The sequence below is a fragment of the Cicer arietinum genome, chromosome 5 (assembly GCF_000331145.2).
Source record: "Cicer arietinum cultivar CDC Frontier isolate Library 1 chromosome 5, Cicar.CDCFrontier_v2.0, whole genome shotgun sequence".
Classification (NCBI taxonomy): Eukaryota; Viridiplantae; Streptophyta; class Magnoliopsida; order Fabales; family Fabaceae; genus Cicer; species Cicer arietinum.
Window position 1 is genome coordinate 72,054,578 of NC_021164.2, and position 16,539 is coordinate 72,071,116.

The 16,539-nt window shown below is 30.8% G+C and overlaps 2 protein-coding genes across 6 annotated transcripts in view; both read left to right on the forward strand.

Moving 5' to 3' along the window:
* LOC101509413 (MADS-box protein AGL24-like) overlaps positions 1–5,454 on the forward strand; it is a 7,483-nt gene extending 2,029 nt beyond the window's left edge. For 3 of the 5 annotated variants that reach the window (XM_012716109.3, XM_012716108.3, XM_027334321.2), the window contains exons 3-9: positions 2,064–2,142; positions 3,500–3,561; positions 3,676–3,775; positions 3,887–3,928; positions 4,688–4,741; positions 4,865–5,028; positions 5,154–5,454. In XM_012716109.3, the coding sequence (XP_012571563.1) occupies positions 2,064–2,142; positions 3,500–3,561; positions 3,676–3,775; positions 3,887–3,928; positions 4,688–4,741; positions 4,865–5,028; positions 5,154–5,181 (529 nt within the window). In that variant the 3' untranslated portion in view covers positions 5,182–5,454. The remainder of the gene's footprint in view (positions 1–2,063; positions 2,143–3,499; positions 3,562–3,675; positions 3,776–3,886; positions 3,929–4,687; positions 4,742–4,864; positions 5,029–5,153) is intronic. The other 2 variants (XM_004501579.4, XM_004501582.4) reach the window with 2 other exon arrangements.
* A 1,504-nt stretch (positions 5,455–6,958) lies between these two features.
* On the forward strand, positions 6,959–16,263 carry LOC101509089 (probable ubiquitin-like-specific protease 2B). Its single transcript, XM_027334596.2, is given in 16 exon segments — positions 6,959–7,346; positions 9,358–9,674; positions 9,755–9,857; positions 9,963–10,009; positions 10,729–10,926; positions 11,011–11,086; positions 11,245–11,353; positions 11,689–11,745; positions 12,237–12,368; positions 12,708–12,908; positions 12,987–13,107; positions 13,109–13,215; positions 13,364–13,457; positions 13,956–14,075; positions 14,673–15,068; positions 15,414–16,263. Coding segments are annotated over 16 exon segments (2,811 nt in total). The 5' UTR covers positions 6,959–7,222; the 3' UTR covers positions 16,023–16,263.
* The last annotated feature ends 276 nt before the right edge of the window (positions 16,264–16,539 follow it).

Below are 16,539 nucleotides of genomic sequence, written 5' to 3' on the forward strand. Positions count from 1 at the left end.
TATATATATATATATATATATATATATTAATTTGGTCAATTCTTTGAGTGGGGCTTTGTTCACAAGAAATACAATGAAACTCTAAAAGACTATTTTGATAATTAAAATTTAATCAATCTCATTCTCCTCAATAATATTGATGATTGACCGATACAATTTGTGGGTGAAAATTGAGTATTGGAAGATGATTTGACCTTGGGAGAAGATGTTTTAATTTGGAAAGTTGTTGGTGATGCCATTGAGGCTAGTAGAACCAATAAGACTTAATCTAGACTCATATCAATTGTGTCTAATGGAGTTAAGGAGTTGGAGGTGGAAGAACAAAAGAAATTTAAATTAAATGATTAACAATTAATACAGTATTAATGTGGTAGAATTTAGAAGTGACGATAAGGCAAATGATTTAGCATGATTTTGATTAATTTTATAACTTTGTTTTAATGGATAGTCATTTTGGTTACCTTTAACAAATTGAATTAGATGGATTGTCATTTTGATTACTTTTCTAACTTGATTTTAATGGGATGCCATTTTCACTATTTAACTTTAATTCGTAGTCAAGTTATATTTTGATATGTTAGTGACAAATGAGCAAAGTTAATTATAATTATTATATATGATTATTGTTCCTTTAAATTTGTTTTTTATTTTTTCGTATTTACGTATCCTATTTGAAATTTATGTTTAGTTTATATTTGTTTTAAGTCTTAGCAATAGCGGCTATTTCACTATCTCCTATAACGCCATTGGATTTGGATGTAGAGATGGATCTTAGCGGGTACGTAAGGCAGTCACGACCACTCCAATGTCTTCGATATTAAAAAAATAAAAATACACTATATTTTTTAATTTAATTTTCAATTGTATGTGTTTTGAGTTTCATCTAGAGATATAAAAATGAAACTAATAATATGACAAATTCAAAAAAAAATTTGAAGTCAATTAAATTGATTTTTTTCTTTCGATTTCGAGTTCAATCTGAATTGAACTAAATAAATCCATCTCTGTTGATTTGAGTATGATTGATATCTGAATAAAATCATTAGACTATATTAGTAGTATTATCTTAAATATGTGTTGTATTTAAGGATTTTTTTTAATTATTTATATATTATTTTTCTATTGTAGTTTAAAAAATGTTTTTTTTTTATATTATTAAAACAACTATGTTAATTTTTATTAATGTCAACCTGATTGAACTAAACCAAATCAACATGCTAGTTTAGATTTAATTTTGTGATAAAAATTATAAAAATTCAACCAAAACAACTATATTTTTTATTTGAATTTTTGTTTTTCTCCAAACATATGAATCAAATCATTATGTTATATCTATTTATTTCTTCGTCTCTATTAAGAAGTTGTAGATTTTTAGTTTATGGATTATAATGTAATACTTCAGAAATTTTGGATGTTAAGTACAAATTTCTTTTTTGTTTTAGATAAAGTTAAGTACATATTTTTATTTGTATATGTAGATTGTCAGGTAATATTAAAATATTTATAAATACTAAATAGATTTATTTAATATATTAATTAATAAAAAGATGCATAAATAAAAATTATAAATGAGCTAATTAATAAGTCAGCCACAAGTTTTATTATTTATTACAAATCTAATGAAGTAAGTTGAAACCATTGTTTTTTTAAAAAATCTAAATTTGATATTTAAGACTTGATATGACTTATTCTCACTGCAGTTAGAATTCAATAGATAACAACTAAAGACACATTGTAGTTTTTCTTACATATATTTTTAACTCAGATAATTCGATAGATGTGTTAATGAACGTTCTGATAGGTCTAAGGTTAAAACCTTAAAAATTAATAGATATTTTAATCTAATTTGATTCTTAAGATAAATGAATTTTGATAATTTTAAATTCAATCAAAAAGTAAATAAAATATGAGTAATGATTGTTTCTCACAATCGTGGAACTCAAATTCTTTTGATCAGTTTGACATTAACTAAATGGTTGTAATTTAAATTGATTTAATACAACTTTATTATTAACCTTTTATTTTGGTTATTTTCTCTCCTGACTTGTTCTGGTGTTGTTAAGTATGAAGGACACAATTACAAGGTATAATGCGCAGGACCATGGCATCAACAAATTGAACACACCATCTCAAGAATTACAGGTTGCAATTTTTTATTTACTTTTTTAATATTTAGCTTAATTCCTTCCATCTATTTAGTTTGTTATATATGACTATATATGACTATATATGTGGACTTATTGCTTATACTTGGTAGAAAAAGGTAAAATTTATATATGGTTGCTTTACTTTCTTTGTGATTTCTATTTCATTACATGTGCACCTGTCATCTGAAGAGAGACTTTGACCTCACGTAATTGAATTTTAAAAAGGTTTTTCAATTATGTGATAGAAATTTAGTGAGGAAATATGTGAAATTTGTTTCTAATATTTCTCACTAAAATTTGTGATTAACAAATAAGTGAAAGAAATTTATTTTTCTATTTCTAATTTTTGTCACTAACTCTAAATCTCAATTAGAGGTCTAGGTTCTAAATATTTTAGAGAAAGCATCTTGAATATGACTCGTGCAGTAGGCATAGCAATAGGGCGAGACGGAGACAGTTTGCCTCCTCCATTCCTGCACCCAATTAATTGGAAAAAATCTATACCCGCTCCCGTTTTATATATAGCAGATGTAAAATTTAAACATCTATCATCGCCAACAATAAGTTTTGGATTTTCCCGCCCATACCCGCACCTATTCATATATATATAAAATTATAAATTTAAAAATCATAATCTATTATAATTCATATAATAAAATAATTATTATTAGAGAATAATAAAATTAAAAAAGTATTTTCTATAGAGATAAGGTTTATTTAAAAAAATATTAAGTATATTCAATATGTATATATATATAAAAATTAAAAATTACATTAACATTACTTGTGGGGCGGGTTTAGGTACAGGTGCGGGGTGGATGTCACCACCACCAAATCCGTCCCCATCGCCGAATTTTAATTTCGGGGAAAATCCACACCCGCACTCACATCCAATTAAAGCGAGTTTTCTCCGTCCAAAATAAGCGGATTTCGGTGGATACTCGCGGAGGCGGGTTATTATGTCATCCCTATCATGCGGTATAAAGGAGTTGAGGATATTGTTGTAATTTGAACCGTGACATATAAATATCACTTAATGAAACTCAAATTTACTCTTCTAATAGTATGAAACTATAATTACTCTATAGTTGAAAATAAAGACATCATTAACTAAACCAACAAAAGTTCTAATATCAGTTAGTTGTTGTGAAAAACCAACAAAAAAACAAATTAAAGGAACATGATCGACACACCAGAAAATAACCAGATAAAAAGACAACTATTTTATTTAATGACAATCAGACAATAACACAATGTTAATATTTTTTTTACAACACATGACTCATTATGCATTCGAATTACATTAAGCTGTATTAATAGTAATTGACAGTTATAGCACTTGTTTATTTCAGCTAGAGGCTAGCAACCGGATCAAATTGGACAAGGAAATTGCAGATAGAACCCAACAACTAAAGTACATATCAATTTCTTGAAGAGTTAAAGAGTGAAAATACAAGAAATATATATATATATATATATATATATATATAAATTAATTTGAGAAAATATTTATATTTTGATTGAGCAGGCAGATGAAAGGTGATGATATTGAAGCACTAAATCTAAATGAGTTGCAGCTGCTGGAGAAAACACTTCATATAGGATTTAACCGCGTGATTGAGACAAAGGTACAACATGCTTAATGAATTTTGTTCATTTTGGACAGATGAACTATAATACTTGTTCATAATTTTTTCTACTTGCTAACTCAATGCAGCCTTAACTTAATTTACTTTCAGGAAAAGCGGATTATGAGTGAGATTTCTGATCTTCAGAAAATGGTTTGTTCATAGCTTTTTACTGAAGATTAGTTAATATCTTGCAATATATATGCGTAATCAAATTATGATGCACATGTAGGTATCGCTGACTTTTAGTTTATAGTGGAACAATATATATAGCTGTAGATAGGTACAAGACAATTTCATCCCCTAAATTGTCTTTCAATAGGTCAATGATAAATTATCAACATTTGACACTCATTTACAAACTAAAGTGTTTTTTTTTATAATGAATAAAACCGTGATAACTCACATAAGACCTAAATTGAATAATACTTTAAAAAATTTAATCTCTCGTACTAATGTTTAAAATATTGACACTCTTTTAAAAATCGAACCCACAAGGATCTCTGTCTGTACGTGTGTGACAGATCTCTAAACTCTTAACTTCAAATGGATCCAAGGTACTATAAACACTCACACCTTTAGTAAATTTTAATGAACATAAACATTGTATATGTTTGAATTATGTGAATTTTGAAATGCGTAGGTTATATATAATAACATTAAAACACATTGTTCAAATTTAATAATATCATCATCAAAGTAACTCGTCTTAATGGTGATTTAATCATAAGAAATAAAAATTATCTATCATTTTTTTAATTGAAAATGCTTTACTTCATTGGACATTTATTACTTTTGGAATCTTAACTAGTATTTTAAGCCTGTTGCTTGGTATTTGCACTTTGTTGGAGATTTATGTAATTCTTGGTAATTATGAGAATTTGTTGTGTGTGTGCATTTGTGTCTTTAAAGGAAACGGTGTTGAAAGAAGAAAACAAGCTCTTAAAGCACAAGGTGAGAAATAAAGTAATAAGAACATTAATCTTGATGTCATTTCACCATGAATTCAATGAAGCTGCAAACTTGAATATTTATCTTGCCCCACATTTAAAATCTATTCATCGTGTAAACAAACATACATTTAATCAGGTTGAAGTAAGACAAATGATATCCATGATGAGCAAAACACGTTGTCCTTCTCTAATAGACTCAAAAATTGGAATACAAGAAGAACGGGTTTCATTGGATTCTATTAGTTGTGCCAGTGACCCTCTTTTTGAGGACGATTACTCAGACACATCTCTTAAGTTAGGGTAAGCAATCATTGACAAATTAAGAATTAAGTTTGAAATTTAATTCATGTACTTACTATCAAATTCTACATAAATATGCTATTTGCTTATTATATTTTTATCAATAAAATCTTTTGATTTTTCAGGTTACCCTTCTCTAACCGAAGATGTTAATATATACAATCATGATTTTATTGGACTCACAATATTTGTCATTATATTGACACATACATATAGGACCAATGAAATCAGAAGGTAATAACTGATTTGGTGTAAAAGATATTGTAATGTTAATCTCAATTATCTCTTTCATGTAATGCTAAAAGCTTGGTTGCATGTGTTTCTTGGTATCGTTTGCATATATTTGTTGAATGTAACGTAATTTGTACAAACTCATGAATTGTATACGTAATTTCGTATGCTATTATAACAATTTGATTTTGTCTATTTTATTTCACTATTTGCATTTGCATCTTCAACAATACATTTTGAATTTTAAGAAATAGATGGTAACTTTTGAAAAATTAAAAATCCTTCTATATATTCTTACTTTTTTGTATGCAATGTGAACCCTGTATACAAGTAAATACGCTCTTTTGTCATTCTAATTCTACGCATTCACAAACAAATTGTGTTTAATGCACTACTTACTATTCATTTTATTTTATTTTTATAGAAGAGAAAAATAACATGAAAGCTAAGGTAAATATTTATTTATATTTTAATCTCTTTTTAATAACAAATTAATACTTAACTTTGATTCTTCTATAGTATTAGTATTTATTTAATTATTATAATTAAGTGTTTTTATAGTTTTCCTTTATTACAAATGTTCAAAGTCTTTATTTTTATTTAAAATTAACCAATATAAATAAGAGATAAAAAAAATATGATTGTTGATTCTTTAATAATAACGAATATATTATGAGTTTGTCACGAAACACTTATCGGTTTAATCTTGATATAGTATTATTATCATAATATTTACACACATTTTTAAATACAAATACAAACACAAATACATATGATCCCGACACAATTTCTCTCTTCATTTAATTTTTTTTTTACTTTTTTTATTTTTATCTCTTATTTTTTGTCTTCTTCTATAAAAATAAACTTCACACGTTCATCTTCTTTTTCTTCCATAATTCCTCCTTATTCTCTTTTATTGACTGATTTTAATCAAATTTTTAATAAAGTAACTTTAAGCAACCTTATCTCTTCACTTGTAATATAATTTCTCATTTCCTTTTTTCTCAGCTGTTGAGTTTCAAAATGTGTTTTTATTTTCTAAGACATTAGTATGGAGAAAAATTGCAAAAAATGTGTTAGACATACCACATTGATTAACAGTGATGAAACTTAATATTTAGACAAAAATAATTAACATGATTGATTAACAGTTCACAACCCTAATTTTTAGACAAAAATAAGTCATAATGTACTTCATTAACCAATAATATTTATATTATTAATTAGAAGTAGAAAAATATGAACCCAGGTATGAATCCAAAAAAACAAAAATTCATATCAAAGTAAAACAATGTACCAAAAACAATTGCAATTTTTCTCAATACTGATGTTCTAAAAAAAACAACTCCATTAATAAATGAAAGACAAAATTTAACACTCAAGTGTAGGAAAAAGGAAATGAGAAATTATCTTGCAAGTGAAGAGATAAGGTTATTCAAGTTACTTTATTAAAAATTTAATTAAAATTAATAAATAAAAGAAGAAATTACGAAAGAAATGGAAAATGAACGTATGAGATTTATTTTTGTAAAAAAAAAAAATAAATAAGTAAAATAAAAAATAAATAGATAAATTATGTGAAGACCACGTATATTTGTGTTTATATTTATGTTTATATTTAAAAATATGTTAAAATATAATTGCTCTATTATTATTATTTATTTTTTTCTTACAGAATTTATATGCACTTGTTTCGGTGATTACACACAGCTGAAAGCTCTCAACTGATACTCAAAAAATCGAAGGAGCTTCCAATTCCAAATGTGGTGTAACACGTGGCTTAGTCTGATTGGCGAAACCGAGTAGTATTTAGGGCACTGCGCATTCTTCAACGCACCACCAAACCCAATACTTGAGTCTCTTTGTTTACAAGTAGCATCAATTTCGCGCTCTAATAAGGTCTCTCCGAGTCCGGGTACGGAATTTCAAAAACCCTTGTTTATTGGGTTGGGGACGAACGAAGATGAACGAGTCTTCGCGCAGAGATCTACAAGTCTTCGATTTCAATGAAGAGGATGAAACTAACACCGACAAATACATTTCCAACAAATTCAACAAAATCCCTAATCACGATTCTCTCGCTCACGGTAAGATGATTTTTCAGAATAATCCTAATTCTATCACAATGGTACGATTCTCAGCTGGTATTATTCTTATTTAGTACTAATTTTATCTTTTAGATGGAAATTTGGTAGTAATTTTGATCGATTTTCCGTGTTCGAAATATAGTTGTAGTTATTCTGTTAGATTTAGTAATTTCAATTTTCAAGGGTTTAGTGTGTGCTTTAAGATTTAAGAGATGCAAATTGGAGAACTGAAACTAGAGAATGCATCAGGAGCGTAAATATCGTTAATGTTTACGTTTTCATGAACTCCTTTAGACTTTATATATTGATTTCGTTTTATGGGGAATGAGTTTTCTCATGTTGAGATTTTACATTATTTTTGTCGGGTGAAAGTTGTGTCTATTTCACTCTTCATATATATCGAATGTTATGATTATTAACGAGATATAAACTGCTGACTTGAGTCTGTCATATGAAATTCTAAAAGGAGAGGATCTATAAAATTTGTTTACCCTAAGGACTTGGAACCGGGAACATGTGATATAATGGTTGATTATCTTTATTAAATAAATAGTAACCGTCCACATAGTTAGTCTCGTTGTGGTTGAAACATTACCGACTGAACAACTACTATCTCATAAGAGTTGATGTGGTTGGAAGGAAACTTCTTAAACTTTGAATCCAGATTTGCAGTGTGCACGGCTACACGCCATGGCCGTTGAGTAAGGGTATACAAAGGACGGGTTAGGTCGGGTTTAATGTGTCCCTCACTCGGTCCCAATATTTGATCAGGTCAAATTTTAAATCTTAACCCGTCCTTTAACCCGATCAAGCCCGATGAGTTGCAGGCTCATTAAGGATGAGATGAAATAAAGACGAGACCGAGTTAGTTCCAAGACGAGACGTCAAATAGTAATTCTTAAACTTTTATTTAAAAAAAACCATTAAACATAAAAAAATTCATAATAAGTAACATATGATTACCACTTGTCAATTCATTCAAGAATAGTAACTCATAATATTGTTTTACAAACTATAAATTACTATGTTAGTGATTAATTTTTTTAGAGAGGGTGAATCAATAATAACAAAAAATAATCATTTGTCCCTAAATTAATTTGGGACGGGACGGGTAACCCGAAGGATTATCCGAACCCGGTCCTTTTTCTACTTTGTCTTGTCCTTATTTTTTTGGGATCGGGTCAGACCCGTCCCATTGCTTATGGGACAAGACGGGTTCGTGGGACGAACCGGGTTTTGTACACCCCTACCGTTGAGTTTGTGGAGGGGTAGTGATTAGAGAACACAACTTCAAGAATTTTTAAGTTATTAAATTGATGGATGTTGAAAAATGTGTAGTGTGGAATGGAAATGAAAACGAATTAAAGATAACAAATGAGTAATACCCATATATACTATCCAGCTCAAGATCAGACATCTTAGTTGCATTATGAAATGCTATCAAAGTATCAATATCTTTTAAGATTAGCTGACCAATATTCCACAATATTAAAGAGCTCAGCAAACCCTAAATAACTATCTTTGCCATCTTCATATTATGTGAATCATATGGCCAAACTCCTTGTGTGACTTTATCATACACTTGACATGCCCACATCAGACATGTGTGATACATCTGTTATTATTGTTGCCATATTTTGGGCATATTTTTGGCTGATATGGGTGTATCTGTCATGCAAAAGTGGAACTTTTTTGGCAACTCACCAACTTCAGGTGAAAGTGAAATAAGAAAATGAATTTCAACGTTGGCATCTCTGCTCTTTATTGTTGAAAAATGTGCTTTGGTTTTGTCAGATAATCTTTGTTTTAGTAATATTGCTTTCAAGTTGAAATAGTTGTCGTCACATGTATCCCATTTCCCTTCTTTTTTCTTTCTTTCTTTCAAATATTATATAACCGTTTCAAATCTATATCGTTTCGATGACATATATGTTCTTGCTTTGTTTACATCCATCTTTAAGCTAGTTTTAAATTGAAATGATTGTACATAGCTCACATAATATATTTACAGATGTCCAGATCAATGAGGTTGGTGTCAAGAATGTCGCCAGTATTCCTTGTGGTGATGTTGATGTAGTTGGTGGTATTTTAAATTTGGAAACAGATTGTTCAAACCCCTCTTTCAAAACAATGGAAGATACATTTGATAGCAAAGAGAAGAATTCTGAGTTAGGAGCTGACAGACAATCAAATTCCATTAGTCTTGAAAACCACTGTCGTTATAAAATAAATGTTGATTACGATGACCAGTCAGAGAAAAGGGATACAAGTGGCGATGCATCTACGCTTGAGACGAGTCAGATTGGTCCTTCAGGATCTCCATCCAGTGTAGTGTAACTTTTATTTGCAAGATTACAGCTTAAGGAAAAGATTTAATTCTGAGATTTATATCAACAATTATTTTGCAGAAAGAATCAGTTGATCTAAGTTCTGAGGATGATGATTGCATGAATTATGAGAGTGTTCCAACAAGTGCTGCTTCTGATAATGCAGAGAATGACATATTTCACCGTAATCCTTGATCCCTGAAACTTATCAAATCTACCACATTTGATTTGGAAATATTTATGTTGCAGCTTAATGCTTACTCACAAAACTTAGTTTTCGTAATTTCAGTTTCATTGAATGGTTTTGGATTGGATGGTGCTCACAATTCTGACACGGTATTTTTTTAAATTACAGAACCATTTGTGCTAGAGTAATTTATATGACATGCTGTATATTATGCCTTTAGAGGCTTTTCAAATGTGCCACTGCTTTGTTCAATCACTGTTGTTCTTCATTGAAATTTTACCTTTTCCACTAGAGAAGTATATTACCCCCCATTGGCCTTAAATATAAGACATTTTTTTAGATTCATTTGTCCTTTTTTATAAGACTCCTTTCAAGTTGTCCATTGCATTAATTATTTCTTTATAAAAACACCCCTATTTATTTTACACATGGAAAATATAATTTATTTCTATCTCTCTCTCTTGTGAGAATTGGTTAAAAGAGTACAAAAAGAAAGATAGTGGAATTATGAGGCCAATAATTATAAGGCCAATTATGGAAAACTACTACACATTGTTGACTAATTATTAAGATCAACCAAATTAACCAACCTTCTTAATATTCGTGAATTTGGTGAATGAGTCTTAATGTCTTATATTAAGGGACGAAGGGAGTAATTTTTTGGATTGGTCCCTCTCCTCCTCCCCCGACCACTCTTTACCTACTTATCAGAGAATGTATGTCAATGTAAAATTCATTGAAGCATCAGAACATATTTTCATATATAAAATGGCTTCTACCATATTTCATTCACTATTTTTTTGTAGTATATTGTGTTGTTTTATTTGGTTTTTGTATTTACTATATTTCCTTTTCATGTAATCTTCAGGATGACACGAACACCGAAGTTGTTCTCCGTCCTGATTATTTAATTTACCAGGATAATTATTATATGGGGCCAATGTTAACTTTTTCACATCATTGCATCAAGATCAACGTTTCAACTGCATGTAGGAAGCAAGGGGCCTTTGATCTTGAATGGACACTTGATGATCTCATTGATATTAAGTGTCAGTTTTTTCAAAGTGTGAGTTTTTTAGTTTGGTTGGTTGCTTGCATTATTTGTTTTTTGTGTATGAAGTCTTTAATTCTTGATGTGTATTTTCTTCAGAGTGGAACAGTCATCATAAAGATTAATGTAATATCAAGGAATGCAAATCAGTTAGATGATGTAAGCGACACTTCAGGTGAGTATAGTCTTAATTACAGCTTGTCATGCTTGACATTGTTATTTAACTTCATATATAAACTTCTTAGGTAGTGTTTAGTATTTTGATGTTATAAAGTTTTGCAGATAGTAGTTTCTCTGTTACTGATGGTAAACATATGCCTGTATTTATGTTAGGCATTGAGGAATTGGAGATTGCGGTTGTTGATTTCAATTGGTCCCTAAGACATGAACAGATCACATCTCTTAATGTGAAATACTTGGCTATTTGGAACATCTTTCCTAAGTAAGTGATAAAATTGAACTGTATACTTTTGTTACTTTTTCTGTTGGTGAGTGAGTTATCAACTGTTCTATAAATTGTTGCAAAGATTTCAGTTGGCTTCTGGTATCCATTAACTATAGTTGTTGGGTAGTTTGCAGATCACGAGTCATGGAAAGACTATGTTGATTGTATCTTTGTAATATTTGTATATAATCTTAAAATGTGTTTCCATTTCAGATGGTAAAGTTAATTTTTCGTTTAAAATTGATTTGAAGTGGTATTTTTTGTGCTCTAAATGCTGTCTTGTATAATTTCATCCAACGTGATATTTTTACAATTAAACTTTTCTCATGTAGTTTGAATGTAGAAGAGAACGAAACAAAATCAGGTGGATCAAGGGGCTACTTTCCTAAGTGAGTAAGAATTGTTAATTTCCCTTTTCAACAAGTTTACTTAGAAGTATTGACGTCGTTGTATTTGTTTTAGAAATGTCTGCTTTAGTGCTTTCTGGTAACTTATTTCTTTTACCTTTGCATTTGCTGTCTGTTTTTTTTTTTTTTTACGTTCCTTGGTTTATTCAATGTTTAAATGTGTGCTTCTGAGATATTTGGGTTAGGATGTTGCAGAGATACTTGATTCCATTGTTTGTTGGAAATATGAGATTGGAGTCCTTGGTTCTGCCTGTAAATTATATTTCACGAATCCCATATATACCTTTTGGTAGAAACTTACACGACTTCTGTTATATTAAATTGTACATAAAATTTTATCTTGTTGATTCTTATTACAAGCTATTACTTTCTACCTCACATGTACTTGTCTTTTTTTTCTTATTTTGTGTGGTTTTGGGGGTGCTCCAAATACATTATGGGGGCTAATTCTGAGAGTTGATGATCTGAAACAGTTTCGAGGAGCCTTTTGATGAAGTCATCTATCCTGAAGGAGATCCGGATGCTGTTTCTGTAAGCAAGAGAGACTTTGATCTACTACAACCAGACACATTCATTAATGACACAATAATTGACTTTTACATCCAGTAAGTTAGCATGTGTATGTGCATTTGTACATTCTCTTAATTGTAACTTTGTCTACTGTGGAGTTTTCTTTATCTTGTTCCTTTCAAAAACTAGTTATGTTTTTATGATTTTTGTGACATGCTTTTTTTGTTGAAAATAGATAATTTTTATAAGCACTTATGGGCAGAAGAGTAGGAAGATATGTTATGTGCATGTTGCAAGAGTAATAAAAGGATTGGCAATGCAGGATAATGTTAAAAAGTAGAAAATATTAAGAAAATAAAATTGTAGGGCTCTTGATGTACATTATTATTCCTAAAGATTGTTTTTAACAATTCTGATAATCTTTATTATGGCAGGTATCTGAAGAATCAGATACAAGAGGAGGAAAAGCCTAGATTTCATTTTTTTAATAGTTTTTTCTTTCGAAAGCTGGCTGATTTGGACAAAAATCCATCTAGTGCTTCGGATGGAAAAGCAGCATTTCTACGTGTTCGTAAATGGACTAGAAAAGTAAATTTATTTGAAAAGGACTATATCTTCATTCCTGTGAACTTCAAGTAGGATTCCATCACAGTTTTGCTTCTTTTATTGTCTCTATTTGTATTCAAGTTCTGATCAGCGTTAAATTATGGCAGTCTTCATTGGAGTTTAATAGTCATATGTCATCCTGGTGAAGTGGTTAAGTTTAACGGTAAGGTCTCTGTTTGTGATATTTATTATGGAACTATATCGTCAAAGGTTTATGTTATGAATTATGATACATATTTCAGATAAAGAGTTGGACAACTCACTCAAGGTACCCTGTATATTGCATATGGATTCTATAAAAGGAAGCCATAGCGGTCTGAAAAACCTGGTGCAGAGGTATCTTAGAACGTCTCATTTGCATGCTTTTATTTCTTGCTTTTATCCTTAGAACTTCTCAGCTTATTCTTTGTACTTTCCAGATTCTCATTTTACAAGTTTAAATCAGAGTGTTATAGATTAATCTCGTCTCATCTGATATTGACAGTTACCTGTGGGAAGAATGGAAAGAGAGACATAAAGATGCATTGGAAGAAGACCTTTCAGCATTATTTTCAAATTTCCGTTTTCTCCCTCTTGCGGTATTGTCTGATAATACTTTGATGACTTTCAAATAAGAAGCACAAAGAAAATGATTCTTCCTTTAAATTCTTACTAGTTACTTGTGTCGAACAAAAGAAGTTTCAGTTTTATTTGCACATAAATAGATTCTACGTGGTCCAGGGAACTACTAGAAAAATTGCTGTCTCCACATAAAAAATGTCTCATAGCGATATTGATCAGCATGAAAATATTTGCATTCACTGTTGAAATGAGTCTATCGTTCTTATAAAAATACATGTATTTTTGTTTCTATCCATCACTATGATAAGAAGTTTTGTGCAAACCATTTGTGTACGGACACTTGAAAACGAAAATTCTATCACTTGATAATTTTAACTTTCCACTTCATATGATGTGGTAAAAACAGAGGGAGGAATATGCCATGATTATTGTGGGTTACCGAGGAACCTTTTTGTTCTCTGTTCTTAAGTTTGTTTTCACTAATGTTTTGTGACTGATTTCTCATTCCATGACAGTTGCCACAGCAAGAAAACTCATACGACTGTGGTCTCTTTCTGCTGCACTACCTGGAGCTCTTCCTTGCTGAAGCTCCTCTTACTTTCAACCCATTCAAATTAACTAAGTTATCCAATTTCGTAAGTGGTTTCCTTAACTTAGTTTTGAGCTTATGTCAAACTTTTTAGAGAGAATCATTAAAAAAAGGTCATTGGAAAAAAAATTGTCATTCTAAAATCAATTAATCACTCATTTTATTATAAATTGTCAAAGAGTGGCTAGTAATTAACCACTTATTAACTTAGTTAACCATTTAATGGGGTTAATTTTTTTAAAGTTAGAAGTATTTTGGCCTGTGAATCTTTTGTTGCTGTTTTCTCTATTTGGTTGATCTTTATCTGAGCTGTTGATCATGCCTTTATTAGTGTAACATCTACCAATTTCTGAAGTTCCTTGCCTAGTTGTCTTTATGTTATCTGTTTTATTATTACACAAGGTAACTGGCAACTTTATTATTGATTCATATGGTTCCTTATTGCAATTTTCTCAACTTTGTTTATCTTCATGAGATATGATAATTCCTATTCTAATGTTACATCTCCCAATTTTAGTAGTTTCTTGCCTAGTTGTCTTATATTTACCTGTTTTAACATTCTAAGGGTAACACTGACAATTTTATTGTTGATTTATATTGTTTTTTATATGGTTTTGACCCTTCATAACTATTATTTTTCCAGCTCAATGTGAACTGGTTTCTGCCTGCCGAAGCTTATCTCAAGCGAACACTGATCCAGAAGTTGATCTTTGAACTCGTGGAAAACCATGGTTCACATGCAATCTCGTCCTCTGACTGTAGTGATGACCACCGATACATTGAAAATAATGAGAATGGAACTGGCATTGAGCATCCTGAAGTTCATAGGTTGTTCAAAACTTCCCGTGCTGGGCAGGGAATAGAAATTACTCTACTGTCCGGATCGTCTTTGGATCCTCAATCCTTAAATAACTCAGGCATGGTTCTTAAGGATCTTTTCGACCCAGGTGCTGCGTCAGGAAACAACTTGGCACAGTGCCAATCTTTAGACCATCGTTCATCTGATTATCATTTCAATAGTTCGATATTTACGATGGAGGTAAGCACTTTTATCTGTCTGCATGTGCATTTGTTTTTTCGGATATCATTTGAATTTCTCCTTGTGCCTGTATAGCATCCTTTTCCAGCATGTTTTTTAGATCGGCCAGAATGCCTCATCTGACTCGCTGATATTTTGAGCCTTTGGGCTAAATGAGGCTTTTATACTAATCAGATAATTTTAACTGGGTGCATTGCATTTTATCCGATGACACTCACTTGGGGCCTATCACCTCCTGGGGGATATTTCCTAACATAGTTATTCAGTGATGCGCATATTTCTACATTCTGAAAAGCATAAAAGATTGTGAAACTCATGCCCCACTTTTTTTGTTCCATTTAATAGGAAAACTCAGATCTTGGTGAGCAATTTATGTATTTGGCCACAGATACCAACTTCCCGCAAGTGGCTGGAGTTACACCTCAAGCATGTTCTTTGCCTTTCCTTCCCAAAGATTGTAGAAATGGGACTAATCACAGACCAGAAATCTCTTTGCAAGAGGCCGAGTTGTCTCCAAGTAGTGCGTCTGATGATACAGAAGACATATTGGTCACTGAAAACTGTCCTCACAATGGGAATGAACCAGCAGCATCTAATGAGGCAGAACAAGGTGAAAAAAATTGTTCACCCATGGAAAATACTGAGCAATTTATAGATAATTCTAGTTCTGCTTGCAACAATTTGTCAATTCCCTCGGTCGTGGGAATTTCTCAGGACTCCATTATGGAGTGTGATGGCTACAAGAATGGAGATATTCACTCTAACTGTCAGGAAACTCCCACAGAAACATTGCATCGAGTTTCTGATGCAGTAGATGAGGAGGACGCATGTGATGATTGTCAGATGATCGATGGCATGGCACCTAATATTTGTGAGGAACAAGCTGCAAAGAGGAGGCGACTTATGCCTCTGCAATGCATAAGTGAGGGAAATGAGACAGAATCTAATATGTAGATATTGGTGGATTACGACTTCTTTTACCTTTGTTTTACAATTGTTCACGTTTTACTCTGCTAATATGTGCATATCGTTGGTACTTGGTAGTAACGTTTATTTTAATGACGTTCTGCGATCTAGGTTGGGAAAATATCTGCTATTTTAGATACTACAATTTTAGTACATCAATAGTAGTCTTATTTTTTTTGATGAAAACTGCACAAGTTCACTCTCCTTTATCCATCTCTTGCATCCCGAACTCCATGTTGCAAGTTTATAATAGTTACTTTTAATGCAGGGTTACTATACTGTTAATCAAATTGAGAAATACAAATTTTCATGTAAGGAAGATCACTCTCCTTTTCCTTTTTCTTTCCAAACAAATCTTAAGTTGAAAATGAACCCAAAGCCCAAGTTGAAAATATAATAAGGGTCCAATAATAAGAACGTAAAACCAACGACGCCATAGACAGTAATCATAGATTTTAAATAATTATTATTTACTCACAGTTTTTACAATTTTCTTTCTATGCGA